Genomic DNA, 25,966 nt, shown 5'->3' on the forward strand with positions numbered 1-25,966 from the left:
TTGAAGTAACTTACCATAATCTGTTCATGGATACTTTACAAGAGAACATTCGTGCTTTGCCTGTGGAGTTGAGAGAACGCATTTACCGAGAGCTGGTCAAAATACAAGTGAAACGTAAAGAACAATTGCATCCGTTACGTCACCGGTGTTTGAACCACTGGTACCTGAAGGCTATACAAGGACTGATTCAATTGAAAGTGTTCCATTGGACAGACATTGATCAACGATCCGCTGGTTTTAAAAAGGATTGGTTTGTTATGGACGATTCTATCTACTACATCATTGTAAACTTACTGCATCGAATTCCAGAGGGAGAGTTAACGAATTACCAACATCTTGAACACAATGTCAACTTAGTGAAAGAGGAAACTTCTGAACGAATTGTAATGTGTAGATTAGTGACTAAACGATTTAAATTCGACACTGAAGTAAAACCATGTTTGTGCAAAGAGTACATTTCTTGTGTCAGACCATAGAGGATTTAGTATGACCTATTCATGGATACTTTGCTATAGAACATTCGTGTTTTGCCTGTGGAGTTGAGAGAATGCCTTTACCGAGAACTGATCAAAATACAAGTGAAACGCAAACGCAAAGTTATTCAACCGTTTTTAAATTATGCTTTGTTCCAAAGTACAAGAAGACTGATTATGAGTGGATATTACATTAGGCACAAAGTTAAACGAGGCTATTGGCCACCACCCAACGATTCCAAAAACAGTGTATATACTTATGGATACTTTACAAGAGAACATTTTGGGCTTGCCTGAGGAGTTGAGAGAAAGGATTTACCGAGAGCTGTATTGCTTCCGAAACAAAGAGACTATAAAATCAGGCTGCCATGCCACGGCTTATGTCACATGTGATTGAACAGATTCCGTGGAAGGAACTCAATGGCCATATTCAAACCGTGGATCATTACCATCGATTATTACAAGAACTGTATCCATTCAATTTGGGACGACAAGTGGTGTGTGTCTTAGTAACTTGTTTTCTGGGATTTCGTTTACCAGCCGATTCCTTGTGGACTCTTTACGATCAGTACTTACCACCTCAATGGCCTTAAATGGTCACGAAAAACTTCTTTTGCTCAAAGCCTTGCGGTTTCATCTAATTACTTCTCGACCTCTACGGGAAAAAAAGATTCGTCAACTTTTAGCTACCCAAGACGTGTATGACGATGTGTGTGTAGCTTGTGATTTACATCCCCACTGGACAGATGTCCGTGCCTGGAAAGAATGGGATTTTGAGGCTTGGACCCAAGAAGTGGCAGAAGAACCCGTCACCCAGGACGGGATTGTCGTGGACAGGCCTGAAAGACCCTTTTGGGAGGACACTTGTGTGACCTTACCCCCTACTATAGAACTGGTTAGAACATTACCCAAAACATGTTGTTGTACAGACACTTGTGTTTATTCCACGTTAATGGTTATCATGTGCCTTTTATCCTTGTACTTAAGCCTTTGGCTTTTATGTATTTTTGTCTTTCGTGTTCATGTTTGAAAAAACATTACATAAACGTGTTCTGAAAAAGTATATAAACTCTTGTCTTGTTTGTTTTCGTGTCACAAGTGACATTCCTCACACAATGGCTACCTCTGCTGTCTCTGCTCCCTCTTCCTCTACTGTCAAAGTCATCGACGAACACTTAGATCGTGCCAGTTGGGAGGCTTTGTATCTTCGCCATCCCTTTAACATGCTCATTGCTGGACCTAGCGGTTCAGGCAAAACCGAATTCGTCAAACGTTTGATCGAACATAAACATCATTTGATCGATCGGCCACCTCAACGGATCGTGTGGTGTTACAAAGAGTGGCAATCGGCGTACAGCCTCTTGCGAGAAAGTCAAGGCGATTCCATCGTGTTTGTGGAAGGCATTCCTAAAGAAGACGACGGCATCGTCTCTGACTCTCGTCAAACCCATTTGGTCATTTTCGACGACATGTTAGGAGAAGACGAAGAAGAAATTAAACTGTGGTTCACGCGCAAAGGGCATCATCGTAATGCCAGTGTCGTTTACATCACCCAAAATTTGTTTCAACAAAGTAAAGCCCATCGCACCATCAGTCTCAATGCGCATTACGTGGTCTTGTTTAAAAGCCCTCGAGATAAATCGCAAGTGCAAGTCTTAGCCAAACAGTTAGGAACGCCTTGGCTGACTCAGGCGTACGACGATGCCACTCAAACGCCACACGCCTATTTACTCGTCGATTTGAAACCTACGACCCCCGAGGATTTGCGATTTCGTACCCACTTGTTTCACCACTGGTGCCAATACGGAGGGCCTGTCCTGTACACGTCTCCGTCCTCGACTTAATTTCACTCCACATAAAAAAATCTATAAAAACCTCAGACCCTTTTTCGTCTGTCTCACACAGTGTGAACATGACGTCCCTTCAGTCGCATCTTCCCGTCAAATTGATTCGTGCCTTGTACGGCATCAGTCGAGAAAAAAATCCACAAATACGAGCTCGTGTCTTAGAAGCTAGTCTCAAAGAAGTCTTACGATGGTTCACGGTGACGGCACGTCAATTACTCCAAGGAATCATTCAGATTCTTCATCAAACCAAACGCTTTTTCGATCGAAACAAAGTCGCTTTGGTCCAACTGGCCGATCCCCGCATCGACAGTCAAACCAAAAAACAAATCATTTTGAAACCTGGAGGGAGCGGTACTCTAGGAGGGGTCATCATTCGCCCACTCTTAAGATGGGATCCTAATGCCCCCAAAGTTATACCCAAGAAAAAAGTCCAACGAAGCTCCAAGAAGAAGAAAAAGACCAGGTCCCCAAGAAGAACTTCTCCAGCGGCGGGACCCTCCTCTGACCAGACACCACCCCGGAAAAAGAAAAGAAGCCCCCAGAAAAAGAAACAGAGAAAAAGTCCCCAGAAAAAGAAAAGTCCACAGAAGAAAACTAGTCGCAAGAGAGGCACTTCTTCTTCGGCCAGGACGCAACCTTACACTCGCAAACCACGACCTGCCACGGCGGTGACTACGTCTCCGGCATCCTCACGTTCATCCACTTCTCCGTTGACACCAAGAACTGAAGAGTACTTGGAGACGTTGATCACACCAAGAACTTCTCCGGTCATGACCCCAAAAAGAACTTCCCCAGTGGCAGGACCCTCCAATTTAGTGGCAGTGGCTGCTGCTCACAAAGTACCTTCTCCCAAAATCAAAGTCCAAGAAAGATCGGGCATGTTACAAAGTTTACTGGATTTGTCCAAACAAGAACTGGCTCGATTTAGTCCGTTGCGTACCCCTGCACGACGTGTCATGCCTGTCCTCAAACTAATACGACGTAAAGACAATCAGTGGCGACGCGTTCCAGTATAAAAAAGACCTGTGACCAAGTCGGGGGTATCAGTGTTTTTTGGTGCTCCTGAACACTCAAAAATGTCACCCTCCAGAAAACCCCAAGGAAAGAAAAAGAAAGGACTGCCTCCTCGTTTAGTTAAACATGGGGACATGTTATCTGTCCTGTCCAAAGCTTCTCCACCTCTACGAAAAAAACTCAAAGAGGTCATCGATACCGTGTGCGAATGTTGTTTGAACGTCTTGAAAGGCACGATCCCTTTGTCCAAACACCAGAAACAATGCTTAGGCAAACATCGTCACGTTCTTCGCCAAATGGTTCAAAAGAAAATTCCCATTCGTCAAAAGAAGAAGATGTTGGTCCAACGTGGAGGCATTTTGCCTCTCTTGTTAGGTCCCATACTGAAAGGAGTCTTGGGAACCATGTTGGGAGGACTGGTGGAAGCAAGATAAAAAGGCCCTCGGAAGTCCCAAGATCTCAGAATCGACCCCTGACAACCCCATGGAAGGACGAAAACTGGCTTTAGTGCCTTACAAACGATGGATGGAATACCATCGGTGGCAAGAACAACGTACCCCGCATTTACCTCCCAATCCCAATTTGAGCGAGATGTCCCAGTTACAACACGAATTGCAGTCCTTAATGGATCGCCAAGATTTGTCCGAAACAGAAAAATCGCAAAAGTACGGTCAACTCTTGCAACGACTGCAACTCTTTCACCAGAAAGCTTTAGACGAAACAGCTCTACCCACTCTGAAAGATTTTAAGACCTTGATGAAAAGTCCAGCACCATCACCAGTACCAGTACCAGTACCACCACTACCAGTGACCAAGACAGAAAAAGGAGGAGAAGAAGAAGGGTTTCAAACTCCACCAGAAAAAGTACGCAAGTTAACAACACCACCTACCTCCAGAATTGGATGGATTAAAAAGATGATGTCCACCCCTTCTTCCTCACAAGAGAAAAAGAAAGTGAAGACAGAAGTGAAACAAGAACCGATATCCCCCGCTCAGACATCCTCCTCTTCAACACCTATTGCCGGTCGCACACGCAAAGCATTGCAATCCCAAAAAATACCCCAAGAGAAAAAGAGTAGCATCCTCCAAGAGTGGGTGTCTTATTAACACACAAACACACAAAAAAATGGAAAAAGTCTTAGCCAGCATTTACTACGATCCCTCGCATCCTGCAGGTTACGCAGGAATTCAAAAATTGTATCGTGCTGCCAAAACTCGATTGAAAAGTCTCCGTTTACCTCAAGTGCAACGATGGTTACAAGAACAAGCTACCTACACTTTACACAAACCCATTCGACGCAAGTTTGCCAGAAGTCGCACCCGAGTGGAAGGCATCGATCATCAATGGCAAGCCGATTTAGCCGATGTCTCTCATTTGGCCAGCTACAATCGTGGCTACAAATATTTGTTTTGTGTCATCGACGTCTTTTCCAAATTTGCCTGGGTCGTGCCCTTGCCTTCCAAATCGAGCAGCGAGTTAGTGCGAGCCCTGCAACGGGTGTTGAAACAAAGCGGTCGTCACCCTCTTCGATGGCAAACGGACAAAGGCACCGAATTTCTGAACCAAGCTTTCCAAAAAGAACTAAAGAAACGTGACATTCATTTTTTTTACCACCGAGAATCCGGAAACCAAAGCCAGCATCGTGGAACGTTTTCAACGCACTTTGAAAGAACGCATGTGGAAATATTTTACGCATCACCACACTCTGAAGTACATCGACATCTTACCGCACCTGGTGCAAGCGTACAACCAATCTTACCATCGAAGCATCGGACGTGCCCCGCAAGACGTGACTCCCGACAACGAAGTGTTGGTGTTTGAGCGCCTGTTTGGTACGTCCCCGACGAGGGCTGTCCCCAAGAAAAGTGGAGACTTGGCTGTAGGAGATTGGGTGCGCATTGGCAAAACCAAACGCACTTTCGACAAAGGTTACTTACCTAACTGGACGACCGAATTGTTTCGCGTCACTGGACGAGTGCATGGCCGTCATCCTACCGTCTATAAATTGAAAGACATGAACGGAGAAGTGCTCAAAGGAACGTTTTATTTGCCCGAGTTACAACGTGTCACCAAAAAAGAAGACGACGTGTACGACATCGAAAGCATTCTCGAACGCAGAACCCGTAAAGTGGGCAAACGACCTGTCAAAGAAGTCAAAGTACGTTGGAAAGGATACCCACCCAGTTTTGATTCTTGGATCGACGCTTCGCAAGTCATCGACTATAAAAAGAAGTGACCATCATGCCTTTTCACACAAACGCGGCTACGTCGACCACTCCTCCTTCACCTAGTTCTTCTGTGCAAGATTTACAAAAACAACCCTTGTGGGTGTGGTGTGGAGAACGTGTGCCTAAAACGCAAATCGTCTTTTTCTGCCAAATCTTCGTGGTGTATTGTGTCATCGGGGCAGCCATCGCCAATTTGAGTTTGCAACAAGGAGACAAACAATTGTGGACCATTGTATTGAGCAGTTGCATCGGTTACCTGCTTCCCAATCCCTCCCTGAAATTCTCCTCGAATGGGAACCACGGGAACCTTGTGTCCAGTGCCAGTGCCAGTCACCACTCCAATAACAACAACCACAACCAGAACCCCATTTTGGGCGGAGACACGCCTTTGACGTCCAGTAACCCCTCGGACAGCCACAGAACTCTAGAATTATGAGTCACCAAAACCAATTTTACTTAACCTTACCCAGTGACAGTTCCATGGAGGTGTTTCCCCACAACACGTTGTGCTGTTACACCGCCAAATTACCTCAGGCCATCCCCTTAGATCACGAGGCCCATTGGGAAGTGGCTTTAGTGGAAATCATTCACCCGACCCAAGTCCTCAATGTCCTTCCCAATCAAAATTTTTTTGATGTGGAAGTTCATGACGAGCAACTGCAACAGTGGATAGATAGCAATGTCAAATATGACAAGAAAACCCGTACACAAAAGTACACCACCTATCACTTGTTTATTCCCCCAGGCTATTATTTTAGTGGTCAACATTTGGTCAGCACCATAGCCTCTAGGTTTAATGTCGTGTTTCAGAGAGCTTTGGAGCATGTCAACAAAAATGTCACCATGGAGTACCACAAAGCAGCTCGTCGCTTCTTGATGAAATTTGAATGGAGTAAAATCATGTCCATTTTATTTTGTCCTGAATTGTTTGACATGTTGGGCGGAGACATGAACCTGAGAATGAGCATGATGAAGAAAAGCGAATTACCCATCGTTTACGACAACGAGTCTTTTAGCAAGTTATTTCGTGCCCCGGTAGAACTGAACCAAGGACTGAATTTGATGTTCGTGTACTCCGATGTGGTGGAGTACAACGTGGTGGGACACACCTCCGTACCGTTACTGCGTGTTATTCCTTTCAAAGTAGATTCTGCCACGAACGCTGACGAGGAAGGTGGAAACACTTACCACGTCCACCGCGAATTTGTCCATCCTCACTATTTGCCTGTCAGCAAGTCGTATTTGGACACGGTCAACATTGCTATAAAAGGAGATTTGGGACAAAATATTCCATTCACCAAAGGGAAAGTCACGGTGAAACTCCATTTTCGAAAACGGTTCTCTCACGACTCGTAAGTAAGTCATGTATCCAGTGTACCGAGGGGTTGCTCGACAGCGAGGACACGGTTTAGGAGATATGTTAAAATCGGCCTTTCGTTCGGTGGCCCCGGTGTTGAAACCGATGGTGACACGCGGATCGCACGCCTTGAAAGATGCGGAGCTGACGCAAGGCAAAGAATTTCTCCAAAATGTCATCATGGACAAACAAAACCCTAAAGAAGCCTTCATGAGGGCAGGCAAAAATGTCTTGCTGCAAACGGGCAAAGACATTTTAGGCCGACGAGACACACCTATAAATGCTCTGTACGCTACCGAGTCAGGCATTCAGCAAGGACAAGGCAGAAAGAGACGACGAAGAAAACACCCTTTCACCAGACTTCAAGCGAGAAAGGCCAAGAAAAAAAGAACCGTTCGAGACTTAGACGTTTTCGATTATTGAGAAAGAACAAAAAAAATGATGCACCGAGAGTCTTGCGCTTGTTCCAAGTCGGAACTGGATCTGTTTGCCATGCCCCCCACCATGATGACCATGCAAGAATCCCAGTGGGTGGAATTTCACCCCGTCTCCTCTTTGACGGATTCCGCTCCCATCGAGTTTGAAATCAGACGACAGCCCGAAGATTACATCGATCTGAATAGCAGTTACTTGTACCTGAAAGTCAAAATTCTAGATAAGACTGGAGGTGCTATAGACGATGAAGCAGTAGCTCCCGTCAACAATTTCATGCATTCCTTGTTCAGTGGAGTGGACTTGTACTTGAATAACAAACTGGTCAGTAGCAGCATGGACACTTACCCTTATCGTGCCTACCTGGAAAATCTCTTGACGTACGGAATAGATGCCAAGAACACTCATCTCAATGCCTGTGTGGTATGGGAAGCTGACGAACCTACCAAGTTTGAAATATTGGAAACTGATGAAAAGAAAGACAACAATGATGGATTTGTAGAACGAAGAAAGAAAATCACGGGAGTCGACAGAAGTTTAGAACTGATGGATCGTTTGCATTTGGACATGTGGTTGCAAGAAAAGTATTTGCTGAACGGGGTGGATGTCCGCCTGAGACTGAATCGTAGCAGTGCCGCTTTCCATTTATTGGCTGATAGTGACGGTTACAAAACCAAAATCCAAGAAGCCAGACTCTACGTACGCCGTGTGGAAGTGTTACCTAAAGTGGGAAACGACATCAGTCAAACGTTGAGCAGAACGACCGCCAAGTATCCCATACGACGCGTGGAAGTGAAAACCTTCACCATTCCCAAGGGACAGCGATCCATGATCGAAGATCATCTGTTCCAAGGACAGTTACCCAAACGTTTGATCGTTGGTATCGTCGAGAATACAGCCTTCAACGGAGCTGCCGAAAAAAATCCTTTCTACTTTCAACACTTTGGCGTGTCCAAAATCGAAGTCAGTCGCGATGGCAAAACCTTGTGTACCCGACCGTTTGAACCTGACTTTACCAAGAAGAATTACTTGAGATCGTACTTGTCCCTGTACGAAGCCACCGGACAGTTAGGAACCAATACCAGTCACGGCATTACGTACGAGGATTATGCAGGAGGCTACGCTTTGTGGGCTTTTGATTTCACTCCAGACCAAGGCAGCGACGAGGGACATTTCCACCCTATAAAATCCGGCCAGATTCGTGTGGAAATTCAGTTTAAAGACCGAGACCCTGATGAAACGGTGAACGTCATCCTGTATGCAGAATTCGATAATACGATAGAAATCAACAGTTTGAGAGAAGTCATTCTAGATTACTAGAAACCATGGAAGACTGTTGTCCCTCTTTACCTAGTGGAGAAACTTTGGACATGAAATGTGAGGAGACTGTGGAAGAAGAAGTGATCATGATGAAGTCGAGATGGCCAGAACAAGAAGCCCATTTAGTCTCCTGTTTTGCCAAACACTTGGTCGAAAAAATGACGGAATTGATCAAGAAAAATTGCTATGGATGTCAAAACGATCATCCCAGTCAAATTCAACACGATAAATGCCTGATGTTGAGTCAAGAAGAAAAATTGGACGAGTATCTGGACGAAGCTTGGAGTCTCATCTCAGACGAAGACGTGTTGCACCAGTGGTATAAAGACTTGCGTGAACATTCTTGTCCACCATTAACCACTCAAGAGATCCATCGTATCGAAGCTCTCCTGAATCAGAGTGAGGAGACGAAACGAAGAAACGGTTACTTGTCAGACATTTTCAAGCAAAAAGTCAGGATCGAATTGACGACTTATTATTACCTGTGAAGAAAAAAAAACACACAAATGGATACCTGGGAACTTTATTACCTTTTGAACCACAGTTCGTATACGGTTTCTTGGAATCCTGTCGTCTGTGCTAAAGATGAACTCCCTCATCGCAAACCTAAAGACCATCAAGCTTACGTGATCAACACGGACGACAGTCATCTCCCAGGAACCCAATGGGTAGCCGTCTACTTTCCTCAAGAAGGATGTGTGGAATATTTCGATTCGTACGGATTGCCCCCTTTGGAAGACGATATCATTGACTTTATGAGAAGAAATGCTCAGACCACCCGATTCAATAATGTGAAATTACAAGGCACAGATTCCTTGGTGTGTGGACAATATTGTGTGTATTTTCTGCATCATGGCAGCCTGGGCTATTCCTTAGAACATTTAGTGACTCATTTTGATCCTCGTTCTTCTTCAAGAAATGATGTGAAAGTAGATCGATGGTTTTGTGACCATTATGCTTATCTTTTGTCTCAAGCTAGGAAACGTAGTGTCCATCAATGGCCTAATGACTTCCAACAGTGGAAATCACAATTTTATTCACAACGTTGTCAGCCCTGTTTAAAGTAGACTGTAAATCGAAAAAAAAATGTTTGTAATTTGAAACAATTGCTTGATGTTATATTGTTGGATTATTGTTAAAAATGTTAGAGTTGTTGTTTAGTGTTAAGTGATTATTGAATAAAAAATGTTGTGTTTTGAAAAAAAAATGCCTTTGTGGTTTGTTTAGCTATAAAAATGTTGGATTCATGCTCTTTCATTTCTTACTATCCCTCTCATGACACTCATTGAACGTTGCGACTCGAAAACCGTGTGGGGGATGTTTCCCTTCACATCCGCGCTTTAACTTTAAGAACCGGGTTGTTTCCAGTCTAACCATCCATTGTCGACTCATCCTCCTACGAAGATGTGCTCCAAACTAGCTAAGCTCAACGAAGCCTACGTGAATTTGCATAGGGTCAGACACAGTCTGATACCGAAGCCAGAAGAAATAGAGAATGTGAGAATGTTAAAAGTCACTGAAGACCTGATAGAAGAGCTCTTCAGAGAAGAAGTGAACAGGAAGAAAGAAGAATGGACAGAGAAGTACAGACTTCAGAGACAGCAGCAACAGCAGCAACAGCAACAACAACAACAGCAGCAGCAGCAGCAACCTGAAGCTGACAGAGGCTTTGTCGATTGTCGTATCAACACCAAAGAGTTCTTCTTCTCTTTCCGAAGAAGCAGACCTATTGCCAGAAAGTCTATCCTCAGAGGACATCGCATTCTTAGAAACTAAAAAAGATTGCCATAGCAAACAAAAAAGAGCCCTTTTCAGGGCTACCCCAATACTCTAGAAAAGAAATAACGATCGATTTGCCAATGTGTGTAGGTTGAGTAGTGTGAATATAAACACTAACTCTTTTTTCAAAAAATGTGAGGGTATGTGTTTGTGTGTTTGTGTGTTTGTGTTTGTAAGTGCTCAGGTACGTTGGTATGGATAGTAGATTAAAATGATGTCTTTTTTTTTGGTGTTTGAGGTGTAGATTTGGGGTTAGATTGGATTGCTTTGCGTATGTAAATAGTCTATTGAAGTGATTAATGAAAAAAAAGTGAGTGAGTGTTTCTTTTAGGTCCGTGCGTTGTTTTTTTGGTCATGATCTAGGTAAGATCAATTTTATGTTTTTTAGGGGGATGTTTTCCTTCACGTCCGCGCTTTCACTATAAATTGAAACTCGTTCGGCAGTCTAGCTACCCTTGTTGATTGATCAACACCAAAAATGAACACGAGACTGACGAAACTGTTGGAACTTCATGTGCATCTGGAATATGCCAGGCGCCTGTTGAATGAACTGGCCGCGGAAGCCATTGTGGAAGACGGAAGGATGAAAGAGGAGGAGGAAAGAAGAAACAAAGAAGAGGAGGAGAGAAAATACAAAGAAGAGGAGGAGAGAAGAAACAAAGAAGAGGAGGAGGAAAAGGAGAGAAGAAGAAGAAGAAATTTCAGAGTCCCAGAGAGCGAAAATTGGGATTCTGAAGCCATATATCCTGCCTCTGCTCTCTCCCCCCAAAAGGTAAAAAGTAACTGGGGGACAAGATGTGTATGCGGCGCCAGGCCTGGAAGGTGCCACCATTAACCAGGTGTCCATGAAGTTCCAAAAAAAACAGCCCTTTTCAGGGCTACCCCAATACTCTAGAAAAGAAATAACCATCCATTTGCCAATGTGTGTAGGTAGAGTAGTGTGAATATAAACACTAACTCTTTTTTCAGAGTGGGAGTGTATGTGTTTGTGTTTGTGTTTGTAACTGCTCATGTAAGTTTGTGTGAATGGTAGATTATGGGTTTCTTTATTGTTTCTTAGCATATGTGGAGAGTATAGTTTGGGTTTTATTATATGAACTGAGAAAGTAGGGGGATGTTTTCCTTCACGTCCGCGCGTTGTTTGGTCATGATCTAGGTAAGATCAATTTTGTTTTAGGGGGATGTTTTCCTTCACGTCCGCGCTTTCACTATAAGAACCCACCACGTTCCTCGTTGGAACCATTCTACGGAAGAACCCAAGAAAATGATGATTGAACTATTTAATGAGCTAAAGGATAGTTGGTACTGGATGACAGATGCAGCCTATGTGGTGGAAAGGCTAGAAAAGGAGTGGATGCATGAAGTTACTAAGGACTTTGTCAAAAGTCAAGTGAGGAGTCTAAAACTTGCCAGGGATCTGATTGTGGACATGATTGAAGAGGAAGTTAAAAAGTTAAGAGGCTTCATAAAACTTGACTGTGTGAAAGTAGGTAAACTGAAAGAGGCCCTTGATTATGCTATTGAAGTGAGGTGTTTTTTAAAAGATATTTTGGAGTTGACTGAGTGGTCCTATGTGAAATGGGGTTTAAACCAAATGATGAAAGCAGAGGAGATGATGAGGAAAGTGATGAGAGAACAAGTCAAGATAATAAAAGACATTTGGACTGTAGAAAGAAAAGAAAAAGAAAAGAAAAAGAAAAAGGAAGACTTTGAGAGGCTAAATCAGAATTGGATGAAAGTCCAGGAAAAGTTTAGAGCCTTGGGCCATCCAGACTGGATGCCAGAAAAGGAGAAAAAGAAGACAGGAATAGTGACAAAAGTGAGAAGATGGTTGAAGAAGTGGAAGTGTTAGAAGAAGAAGAAGAAGAAGAAACCCAAAGGCCCTTTTCAGGGCCACGCATATTTCTCGAAAAGAGAATGACTTTTCAATTGCCTACCCCTTTTTTTAAATTTAAATTTAAATTTTATTTAAAAAAAAAAATCCCATATTCAATTTCCCTTGTCGCTAGAGTGACCCAACAATTTTTCCCCATGTTAATTTCCCTTGTCGCTAGACAGACCCACGATTTATTCCCATGTTAATTTCCCTTGTCGCTAAAGTGACCCACGTTTTTTCTCCATGTTAAATTTCCATTGTCGCTAAAGTGACCCGGGGGGGGGGGTCTGTAATGCTAATTCCCATTGTCGCTAAAGTGACCCCTTTCACTACTCATATCTGCCCAAAGCCAGCCTGGGTCAACTGTGATTGCATGTTGGTAGGAAATGGGTTTAGTTACCATTTTCTCGACATGACATAGCCCGTAATGTCTTAAAACTGCCATTAAAAGCCAACTGACCAACATATCCAAGTATATGGTCCATTCTAACATATTATCCAATATCGCAGTATTTTGACACAATTGTAGTGGCAGAAGGTTTAGTGTGTATGGCAACCATTTTCTGGATTACACTAGATACGTCCCACCAACGTAGAATTTGAGAAGTAATTGACTGGGCGGAATTAACGAATGAGATCCAAGGATAGGACGACTGTTCTTATCTATAATCTTAATGAACTTCCATTCAATTTAATATTCTCCATCATGGCCATCATTGTTTTGTAGTAGACAGACATGTCTGAAACGGTAACACACGGGCCTTTCAGTAATTAATTTCGTTCTGTCTGATTACCCCATTTTTTCACCTGTATATCCCTAATCTAAAATTTTCTTTATCACACTTTACCAACGAGCTTTTGCATTTTATCTACTCCTTTGTATCACGCTATAATATAACTCTCTGTGTGTGTGTGTGTGTGTGTGTGTGTGTGTGTGTGTGTGTGAGGTGGCCTAGTAGTATGCATCTTCAATTATCATCATTTCATGAAATGATTCACGTGTTTTTATTTATTTATTTATTTATTTATTTATTTATTTATTTATTTATTTATTATTATTATTATTATTATTATTGTCAGTTATTTAAAGACCTGATTCATTGTAGGTGTAAGAACAACGATTATACACGACTTGCAAATATTAATTACACTGGTCAACAGTGAAATCATTACTGACTTGAAAAGGCCCTAATCTGTAGTATTTTGGTGTGCCGAACACGAATATAACCGTGAAAAATTTGTATTGGCTCTCGTTTTGAAGATATTCATATACCTCATTTTCTATGTTTCACTGTGTAAATTTCTCCAGTAGGACTGCAGCAACATCCGGAATAATGATGTAACATTGCATAATACCATCATGCTCACATCATCCACAGTTGATTGCATCATTTTCTGATGCAATGCAATACTAATGCCATGCGGCTGCTGAAGTAAGTTGACGTCAGCAGTGTACTATTCATGTGTAGGCCTATTATACTAATGCCAGGCGGCTGCTGAAGCTGACGTAAGCAGTGTACTATATAAAGCCCAATCAGATAGGTTCAGCATTTAAAATATTTTAGACGTTGTGCGAGACAGTTCAAGCTACTGTTACATAAAACTTATTATTTTATCCATTTACGTACAATAAAGAACAGTAATGCCTCGAAAGTGTGTTAATACCGCGGACAATTTTTGCTATATTTGTGGGGAAGTGACATTTGCCAACCAGAAGAAAAGTATCAATTCTCAAGTGAAGAAGGCATATCATCTTTACTTCGGATGCAAGGTTGGTGACCAAGACAAGCCTTGGGCTCCGCATATATGCTGTGCTACATGTACAACACAGCTTTCACAGTGGTTGAATTGCAAAAGGTCATCAATGCCGTTTGCAGTCCCAATGGTGTGGAGAGAGCCAAGCAACCACCTAAATGACTGTTACTTCTGCTTGGTTCCTCCTCTTTCCGGCGGAATAACGAAGCGAAAGAAGTCGAGAATAGTCTACCCAAACATTCCGTCTGCATTGAGACCAGTTCCACATGGTGAGGGACTTCCTATTCCAGAACCTCCAGCAGAATATTCTCTTGATTCATCTGACGAAGACAAAGGTGAGTCGACCTGTTCTTCTCCCGGTCCATCAGCATGCAGTGATCCAGATTTTCACTGTGGTGCATCATCAACCCCACACAGAATAACACAGGAAGAACTAAATGACCTGATTCGTGATTTGGACTTATCAAAGAACAAGGCAGAATTGCTAGGATCAAGACTCCAACAATGGAATCTTCTAGAAGAAGATGTCACAATTACTGCATATCGAAAGCGCCACCAGCAATTGGAGCCTTTCTTCAGAAAGGAAAGTAATCTGATATTCTGTTCCGATATTGAGGGCCTCATGAATGCTTTAAAAATCACTCATGACCCACAAGAATGGAGACTATTTGTGGACTCTTCGAAACTGAGTCTCAAGGCTGTGCTTTTGCACAATGGAAACATTCTTCCATCTATTCCAGTAGCGTATGCTGTCCACATGAAAGAGACATACGATAACTTAAGGCAGCTACTGAATTCCATTGAGTATAACAAGTACAGCTGGCACCTCTGTGGTGATTTGAAGGTAGTTGCCCTTTTAATGGGACTGCAGCAAGGATATACAAAATACATGCGTTTCTTATGCGAGTGGGATAGCCGAGCAAGGGAAATGCACTACATGAGGAAGGAATGGACTCACAGGCAGAATGTAGCCATTGGAGAGAAGAATATCCAACACCCAGCTCTGGTTGAGGCTCAGAAAATCTTGCTACCACCCCTTCCCATCAAACTAGGTTTGATGAAGAACTTCGTGAAAGCCATTGACCGGACTTTGCCAGCATTCCGATACCTGCATGAAAAATTCCCTCGACTCAGCGAAGCAAAGATTAAAGAGGGAGTTTTTGTGGGTCCTCAGATTCGAGAGCTTTTCAAAGATGACCGGTTCAACAACTTGCTGGAAGGTGACGCGAAACAAGCATGGAATGCTTTTCGCCTAGTTTCTACAAACTTCCTCGGAAATGTTAGGGCAGAAAACTATAAGGAACTAGTAGAAGACATGTTGATGAAGTATAAGAAACTTGGCTGCAATATGTCTCTAAAGATTCACTTCCTTCATTCCCATTTGGATTTCTTTCCTAGCAACTGTGGTATTGTTAGTGATGAACACGGCGAACGTTTTCATCAAGATATCGCAACAATGGAACAAAGATAGCAGGGAAAATGGTCCACTACAATGCTGGCTGACTACTGCTGGACACTCCTCAGAGATGCTCCCGAACAGCTGTACAAGAGACAGGCGAAGAAATCTAAGATGTAGTCAATGACTTGATTTTTTATAGGTAGGCTATTACAGTTGACCTTTTACTATTGGAATGCATTTCGTTATGTAAACATTAATTTCTTGCAGATTACAAAAAAACTAGAGCCAATTTTGCAATTTGACTGTCATATTCGTGTTCAGCACATAAAAATTGATAAGAATTGACTAATTTTATTTCAGTAACATGACTTTTGTAAAAATTTGTTGTCCAGTGTTATTTGTCGGAACACTAGTGGCCGAATTTGAATACTGGGGACCGACTTTGAACACCTTTGTTTCGTCTTCACATTAAAAAAATCCTCCAGTATTCCTGAAGAAGTCTGAAAGCAGGAAACCGTGTACATACTTTGTAAAATCGCTCACGGGTCTCCATGTTTGAAATGACGTTGTTTGTTTTTTTTTTTTTTTTTTTTTTTTTTTTTTTTTTTTTTTTGCTTGATTGATTGATTGACGATTGCAGTTTTTTGTTGGTTAAAGTCTCAATATGAAAACAAAAACGTTGGTATCAGACTAGAAAGAGAGAGAAGATAAGTTGATTTAAAAACCATAAAGCGTTTAAAACTCGTCTGGCAATTTTGCTTAAGAATATGCAACTGAAGCTGAAGCAGCACAGGGCAGAGATATTTAGAGTGTACAAGTCCAGTTGGAATTTCATCTAGATGTTCGGAAAGGAATCAATTTCAGAATGATATAAGGAGAAACAACACAATAATATGCTGACCAGCACTTCTGATAACAACGCTCTAGTGTTCAGGTGTGATAAAATTATTTAAAAAATATCATAATTTCTTGATAGGATTTTGACCCTAAGTTAACTTAAATTATTCCACGCCTAGCCCTGCGACACTTGAAGGGGAATCATGTGCAAAAGACCGTTATATGCGGATGCTTTCTGTCTTCTTTAGGGGATGGAGTGCAGATAAAGTTCTTTATAATATAATATACATACATACCCCAGTCAAGAATGTTAGCTGCATCTTCACAAAATATATACTATTCCACCTTGTTTCTGAAATATTACACGCAGTGTGGAAGAGGTTCTTTTAGATGTAGAGATCTCAAATGGGTAAGAATGTACTACTGAATTTATGAAACGAGTTGAATAATGTCCAGCTTTTTGCGAGTCTTGGCGAGCAAAAGCTGGGCATTATTCATGGAGTTTCATAAATTTAATATTAAATCATTACCCATTTGTGATTCATTTTATCACATAGTTTGTATTTCAGTACAAATTATTTGGATAGAAAAATTATTTAGATAGAAAGAAGAATTAATAATTTCATTAATTCTGTTAGACGTTGCACCTTTCTTTTGTTTGCGTAAAAATAGTCCCAAACAAAACTGAACTAGTGTTAACGTTTAAAAGCAGATTATACTTTTCTTACAATCTATAAGTCAAAGAAAACGAGTCCTTCCGAATGAACAGAACACTTTACACACAGACAAAATCATTTTTCAACACAGAATGTCCAATGCTCGTGATGTCACATTGTTTGATGCAGTATCGGCTAGAATGCAGTAGAGACGGTCCATATTTACGTAACCTGTCACTTTCACCGCTAAACATTACACTGTTGCAATATTCATGTGAAATAATGTTTCCTGGATGCAGAAATTCCATATTTACCGTAATATATTTAAGACCGAATATTTGCAGTATTTAACTTGGAACAGCAGACGACATAATATGTAAACACATTTCGTTTGGAGTCAGAATTGCATCACATATTTGCCACGTAAATTGCAGTGGTTGGATAGATTTCTGTCAGTTTGAAGCACGGTTTATATCCACGTTCTTCTGTGAACACAGGTGAGTTTATTTGTTTATGTAAGTTCACATTTAAACTACGCTTGTATATAGGGTGGAATTCACCGACCCCCTCCAACCCCAACTTAAACATTCGCTATGAACTGAGCAATACCCTTAGTTTTACCTGTTGTTGCTCTTCTTCTTGTCTTATGGTTTTATCCATTTTTCATGTTATGATAAGCAATACATGACATAACAAGTCCCTGCGGTTGTAAATTAGTCATATTCAGACAGACGAGACCATCCCCCCCCCCAATTCCTTTAGTGAATCGAATAAAAAAACGGCGGCCAAAATGTCCATTGACAACAAAACATTCGAGAAGGCTGGGTTAAAAAAGTTTTCTCACGATCGCAGCCAATCAGTAATGAGAATACTGAACAGTAATTTCATGGGCTTATTTGGACCAATCAGAATAACATAAAGTGATATGTTCACATATTATAATATCAAAACTATGAAACTGCACACACTATAGGCAAAGTGTGCCGACTAAGTGATTAAGTATAGTATTGATAACCCTTTTTCTGCAATCTATGCTCCTGCCTTTTTAATAAAATACAATATTGACGCTGACTATCTGATTGCATTTCGTAGAAGCGTTTCTTGATCATTTTGCATATGTTAATATTCGTTTTTTCAATATACTCATCCATATTAGCATCTAAACACGAAGTTTGAATGTTTAATCAACTTTTAGACTTATCAAATAAATATGTTTATATTATGAAGTCCCAGATATTATGCTCGAAGCAGATTCTCGCATTCTGACGTAACTCTGTATGCAGTGCTTAAGTGTGTTTCAGTGTCTTTTCTCAACACATTTTACTGAAAATGCGCTGAATCTAGGACGATAACAGATGCTACATGTCAGATATAATTTTTAAAAAGGCGATATATTAAAGATTGTGCAAATTGGAGCCCAAATCCTACCAATTATTAATTGTATGAATGCGACCAAATATTATGCAAGGACATTGACGGGTATGAAAGTTCGTGTTACAACCTAATTAACTGTACAAACGTGACCAAACATTGTACAAGAACATTGAGGGTGGGAAAGCTTGTGAGTGTTACAAAATAAATCAGGATCAATTTCTTCTAAAGTTAAAGTAATTTGTGTACCTTAAGATATTGTACTTTTTTTTTGTCGTGGTAAAATTCACGTCAGAATTTTCTAACTGACAAAATAAAATTAATAAGAATAATGTATTTTAATAAAGAGCTCATATTACTTTCTGTCAAAATCTTATAATTTATGAACATTTTGTCGGTAATTCGAAATGGAAGACCGTATTTCCTGCCTTCCAGCTAAAATGTCCAAATGATGCACGTTCAGCTTTTGTTGGACATAACGCATTATCACATGAGCTGTAACAAAATTAGCATTTTAGATGAATTACAACCATGGTTTCCTACGTTGTTTTTAAATGTCCACATCAAAGAAAGAATTTTGCAAATAATAATTGCATCATTTAATTTGTACTATATATTAAAATGTACAGCCAGATAAATAAATTAATGTGAAAATTACCTTTAGAATAATATTTTATATGTTATAAGATTATAACAAAAAATTCCGTAAAGGCCTCTTTCTTTTTACTAAACATGATAATCATAAATAAAACCGGCTATTTTAAATTACATTTGACAGAATTATTTTCTGACAAATGGCATTTATTTTTTATGTAAAAAAATATATCAAAGAAATCTTTCTTTCAAATATCTGCACCCGGCAACATTATAGCAAATGCAAATAATGAGATGGCACAGTACAGTAATAAATGTAAATACTCCCTAATTTCACCTAAAACTAGTCTATTGAAATAGCACTTACAATATATATATATATATATATATATATATATATATATATATATATATATATATATATATATATATATATACACATACATACATACATACATACATACATGTATGTGTGTGCGTGCGCGTGTGTGATTTAATATATTTCCAAAATCTAAAGTATTCTAGCATTGTTACCTTTTTATTTTAGTACATGTACTTTACATGTGATCGGTTAAATTTTTAACTAGTGCAACTTACACACCTAGCAAGCCACCGGCTATAGTCCGCTACGCTTCTATATCACACATGGCTGCTTGTGCTGAAAGTTCCTCCTTTTTAAGAGTTCGCATAAAAAACGACATCAGCAACGCACAAAATGTAATACTTTTATACACATCAATAAAAGTATCGGTTTATCGATCAATAAGGGACTTGCTTTAAAGAGAGACTTTGATTTGCTCATTAAAACAGCGTGAAAGGTCATGTTATGTCACAATGGTGAGACAAAATTAGTCGCGCTCGTTGCGAGTAGTTTAGGAGGCTAATGTATATTTAACAGAAACGAGCAAATCTCCGCACAGGCGGCGACAGGTGATAAAGGAGCATAGCGGATTATCACCAGTGTCTTACGAAGATAGTTCGCTATTGTAAAATGCTGCGTTAAAAGTTGATATTCATAAGCGTCAATGCTATGATGAACACCATACAAAACGCGCATTGCAAGGCGTTACAGTTGATTATTCAAAATCGTGTGCAACGTCGCTGCTATAATGTTCTATGTGTATTTTATAGATAAATATAAGAATGATTCAACTTTTGTTAGTAATTGCTTATTCGTGCATAAAGATGGGGCACGTGGTACTAATGTCGGAATGTGAGATTTGTCTACAAATATTTTCTTCACTCATTCTCATTATCAATTTCCACAAAAAATATCTGCACTGAATGTTCACTCCTGTCACCACAATCTTGCTCTGAACAAATTCACATGGTACAATTTTCTCAAGTAGGTGCGTGAACCGACGTGAATGTTGCACAGAAACTCCGGTAATGGTAGCGAGTATACCTGTAATAAAAGCGTCCTCTATCGGGCAGTAAGGCGTGTACTCTGCTAATGTGACTAACTGCAGAATGATATCTGAGGAAATAACGTACGAAGTTCCGCTTAAATACGGCGGGAAATACTGCCTTGGAAACTCGTCTTTGCTAACTTTGTACTTTCCAAACCGAGAGACCCGTGACGATCCGTACTTGTATCCGTACATGACACCGTTTTTATCGTGTTTTTGACTCTTCAAGAACATCAATAATCTTGGAATGTGTACGAAAGCATCTTCATCAGCTTTTAGAATGTATTGTGCATTTGTGCAGAATTTGTTAACCCAGTTAAACGCTATCAACATTTTTCGTGTCAGGTTGTAAAATGTGTCGTTGAAATCCGCTTGAACAATGTCTCCGTGCACGGCATGTTCTTCTCGTAACAACTGGTTTAACTCGTCGGATACCGATTTATTTCCGACAATAAAAACAAGTTTAGACACATTCATGAACGTCGAATGCGTTTTCGTAGAATCTGCAGTACATACACTACCCCACGTTCTTCGAATAGAATTTCGTATGTCCACGTTTTCTATTATTGATGGAATCAAGATAAGAAGATAAGGAAATGTGGAATTTGAACATATATGATGACCATCTAATATGAACTTGGCAGAGTATTTAGTTGTTTTCGTTTTCCACACTCTGGAATAGAAAGCTTTGATGGCACGAACACCGGATACTTGACTTAGTCTTGTGTACGAATCTGGCGCCATTTCTATATCAGAAAAACTTCGACTAATATTAGTAATGAACTGTGACCTTTTGTCCCTTACAATCTTGCGTTTTGATATAATCTTGCTGATCTCTGATACCAAGAAATTAAGAAAAACAAGACCGACCAAAATGAAAAGAAGATTCTTCCGTTTCATAATTGGTGTACATTTCTGAAATTGAAAAATAATTTCATTATATTTTTATGTATGTATGTAGGCAGGTGCTTAAAAAGTGTATCAGCAAAATTCTGACTATATAGTGCCAAGTAAAAGGAAAGTAGAAAATTTTAAAAGTTATAAACCTTGTTAACCATTTATGAAGCTAAATCTTTTCGACTAAACGATAATATATACAATAAGATAAAATATAAAAGGTAAAGATGCTAGCTTTAAAAAGGTGTATGAAAAGGTAAACGAAATAAAGATAACAGAAAATATGCATCCTATGGGTGGTGGTGGTGAAGAATTAAGCGAACTATAAAAAAAGAACATAACATCACGAGAGATAGATCCGTGCATAATCTGTAAAAGATAATGGATATTGGGTGAATCGTGTATACGACTCTTTGGATTATCGAGAAAAAGAACGTCTTAGCAAAGTATCAGTCCCTAATGTAAAGGGAATTCAGCCTAGTTTCAGGGAATCAATGCAGTCTGGCATGTTGTTGTTGTTGTTTTGTGGGGTTTAACGCCATTTTTCAGCACACGATTGGCTATTCATGGCGGCCAGTATTAATGGTGGAGGAAGAACCCGGGAAAACTCCAGAAAGAACCACCGACCCACGAGAAGCTACTGGCAAGCTTTCTCACATACCCGCATTGGCCGAATCCGAGACTCGAACCCACGCAGACAGAGGTGAGATGGCAGTGATCCGTAACGGATAGCGCTTTGGACCACTCGGCCACTCGGGGCCCCCGTCTGGCATGCTAACGTCTTCACAAATGAAATGCAATACTAGCACACCGTCTAACCTCTTTACAAAGTAAAACAGCTGTGGGTGCAGCTGTTGTTTTGGGATGACTTATCCTTATGGCTTCAAAATAATTCATAGCTGATTATAAAAACAGACAACAGCTCGTATGGTGTTTAACAAAGTGCAAGACTCTTCTTCTAAAATAACAGTTTACAATAACGAGGAAAAATGATAAATATTACTTTACTTTGCATGTGCATTCTCACTGACTAAACGACTTCATTAATAGTGCATCTCATTTGAAAAGAGTAAAATAATACTCGCAGACAATTCAAATTCGGTGAAGGGGGAGATGAAATAGTGTCGGGTCCAAAATTATATTCCCGAAACTTTCTAAACACAAAATTTAAGATCAACATTTAAAGACTCTGAGCTGCAGCTCAAGTGTTTCCACTCAGAATGATTTCAGTCCACGGCGTAAACCCATCCCCCAATCAGGTAAACATATTCACATTAATACTTAGGTGTTTACGTGAACCATGGATACACATTTATTCATCCAAACTAATTGGATAAAATATTTTTTAAACAAAATTCTAAGCTCATCGTTTACTTCTAGTACTAGCATAGAATCGTGTGTACGAGAAAATGGCTGAACTTTTCAAACATAATAAAAATGACTTACATATTGCATTTAACTAAAAATGACGAATTCTGCTTTTATTTTGAAACTGGAGAGGCTGAATAAAAGCGTGACCTAATACTGCAAACAAATGATAAGAAGTGCAGCACTCGCTAACATGGCCTTACACTGTAAACAAATGATAAGAGACGCAGCTGGAGGTTAAAAACTTCATCCAACATTCTGCGGATAATCCATAGCAGGGCTATTAGTCGACAGTACATCCACAAGAAGAAATCATTTTTAACCGCGTTCTTCCTAAACACTGATGACACATATTTTCTTAACTTTTATCAGTTTTCGTGAATTCGACAGTTTTTGTCTCTTATATAAAAATACATACCTTAAAATTCGGCATTCTTCTGCAAAACATTGCCAAGGAGACTAGTTTTCCATAAATTGCCTTTGTGACTCAACAGATACAGAGTGAAAAACAGGCAGTCTATTCTAAATATACATAAATACGAATTCAGATAAGCTTTACGATTTCCTCTCGAACGTTCGTTTCCCTTTCTGTGTGAATATCATGTACAGTTCCACCCAGCTCATCACAGGCTTCTCATGGATCCAGCAAAGCATCAGCGTTTAACTAATACTTTTCGAGTTTTGACACGTGACTCTGATACGATGAGCCACAAATTAGCTTCTTCACCGTGAGGCTGCGTTTATGGAAGACCAAACCCGCCAAAACGTACGAAATTAAAACAAAATAAGTAAATTGCATATAATGCAAAAAAAAATTAAAAAAAATAAAATGAAACAAGAATGCCTTTAAAATAAAATGATTAAAACTCGGACAATAGAATCAATACTCAGATGAAGCAAACGACACGCGCTGTATGACGAATATGAGAGACGAATGTCAAACGAAATAAAATATCATGCAATGAACCAAGCAACACGCATGCAAGGCAAACAAAAGTAAAATGAAATGAAAAGTATGGAATGAACTTATGAAATAGAAACATACAAAAACAAATATGAATCGAACACAACTAACATAACTAACAAAAGAAACAAACAAAACACGAATAAAACAATCAAATGGAACACACACAAAAATCAAGTTGGTTGAGCAAACACAAAATGAAATGATGAAAAGAAGTAATAACTGAGAATTTATACAGACGCAAATCTGTATATCGCCAATAGACAAACAATACTGACAAACGAACGAAACGCGATAGTCAAATAATCAACTTTAGCAAAGGAACAGAAAAAGCCCCTGCATTGTAAAGGGAGATTACTTTCATTGAGCCAACACAACAAAACATTTTGATGTCGCATCGACCGATCTAATATACAAATTCATTAAAAAAATAAAAAAATAGTAAAGTCAATAAGGTTCATAGATTTTGGAAGCTATAAAGGAGGAAGAAAAACAAAACAAACAAACAACAACAACAAAACATAAACACACACACCAAATTTTAAAAAAATATAAAAAATAAAAACCATGAGTATGTAATTGACTTGACCTGATGAGTAAATGGAAGGTCATAGTAAAAAGAAGTTTATGGACCCAGACTAAAAACTGGTGATCATAGTACAAATACAAGCTCTTTTCCTTTGTGATTACTTTGAAAAACCTTCTGTACTAAACAGATTAAAATCAAAATAGTTGTCATCTAGGCCATTAATGAGACATTCGATTTGTCATACATCCACAAGTCTAATGCTCCGGGCAGCTAACTCTGCTTCTTAGCCGACTTTTGATATTTCACTGTCGATATACAATGAAGTAACTATGGGATTTGTACATACCTCACGTCAATCTAGAGAACAACACAAATCAGAAAAACCTAACTCACAAATAGATCTATACATTTATTTATTGACAATAAAAACAGATCAAAGCCTGCTTAACTCGAAACGCTGGGAAACCATTTTTAATTTTCGCCGTTATTTGTTTTGTGTCATCTCGTACTGCGCAGGTTGCATCAGGTTGTGTTATCATCACCTTGTCAAATATATTGCATATTTCTGCTCGTCTAGACATTTATATTCATCAATATACGACAGATTCTGCTGCATAGTTGGAAAAAAAAGTATCTTCTTATTAATAATTTTCAGGCATTAAAAAGAGAGACATACATACATACCTACATCCATCCATCCAACCATCCATGCATGCATGCATTCACACACACACACACACACACACACACACGCACATACATACATACACACATACATACATACATACATACATACATACATACATACATACATACATACATACATACATACATACATACATACACACACAGATAAATACATGCATACATACATACATACATACATATATTGTCAGATCTTAGGTCCAGAGAGAAGATTAAAGTCATTACTAATTAATTGGTAATTATCGATGTAGGGAGTAAATTTATAAATATACAAATATTTGAAAATACCAATTTAATTTTCTTAATTAAGAGAAACCTTTGACATTGTAAACATTCAGCTGGTGAAACAGCAAACAACCAGTCAGTTTATGAAGTTTTAATTAATTCATTCATTGCAGTAAGAAAACCGACTATATTAAAGACCCGATGTGGCCGTTAGTGCAAAGAGTCGTATATGCCAAATCACCCGAAAAATGCTGAATCTTGAAAGATATTGGTCCTAAACATCGCTGGTTGACATTAGAACAAGATAATATCGTCTTTTCATCACGATAATATCGATGTTTCAACACATTATGAGCCATGTCATTTCTCCCTTGGACTCAGAAACTCTACCATTTTTACACATGCGTACGAATCAATCCGATGTTTATCGGTGATATCCGTGGTCAAAAGATTTCAGCCGAAGGCTGGAACACATGACTTGATAACGTCGCCATTATAAACAGAAGAAATCAACACAACGTTGTGTCAGATACGTTAGGTGATCCTGTGAGATATTCTAGATTACTTTGTTCCAAATATAATCCACCTCAAAAAGCATGTCTACCTATCTTCTTTCCCTTTAGAATCAATTTGTCCGCCATGTGTGTATGTTGTTTTTCTTAGTTTTGTCAATAGAAGAATTGGTCGAATGCATGCCATAACTACTTTTGGAGCACTCCAGAGAGAAAAAAAAAAACCGGAATTACTAGCGACTTCGGTGACTGAATTTAAAGGTGGCACCTATTAATTTTAAACTGAATATCTGAACGTCGTTTAAACCTAACATCATTAGTATTTCAAAGGACGCTTAATACCAGATAGCTTGTCTAACAAGTCATTGCCTTCTAAACTTTAGTTAGACTGGAAGAATTGCACAAGATATGAAATTCG

The 25,966-nt window shown here is 39.6% G+C and overlaps 1 protein-coding gene across 1 annotated transcript; it reads right to left on the bottom strand.

Annotated features, from left to right (window-relative positions):
- Positions 1-18,668: 18,668 nt before the first annotated feature.
- On the bottom strand, positions 18,669-23,639 carry LOC149802437 (beta-1,3-galactosyltransferase 5-like). Its single transcript, XM_089951658.1, has 2 exons — positions 23,032-23,639; positions 18,669-21,263 (listed from the first exon to the last, which is right to left on the bottom strand). The coding sequence occupies exons 1-2, from the start codon at positions 23,059-23,061 to the stop codon at positions 20,109-20,111; spliced, it is 1,185 nt and encodes a 394-aa protein (XP_089807784.1). The 5' UTR covers positions 23,062-23,639; the 3' UTR covers positions 18,669-20,108.
- Between the last annotated feature and the right edge of the window lie 2,327 nt (positions 23,640-25,966).

Source organism: Sinohyriopsis cumingii, chromosome 3, assembly GCF_028554795.1.
Source record: "Sinohyriopsis cumingii isolate HCF-2022 chromosome 3, ASM2855479v2, whole genome shotgun sequence".
NCBI classification, from domain to species: Eukaryota; Metazoa; Mollusca; class Bivalvia; order Unionida; family Unionidae; genus Sinohyriopsis; species Sinohyriopsis cumingii.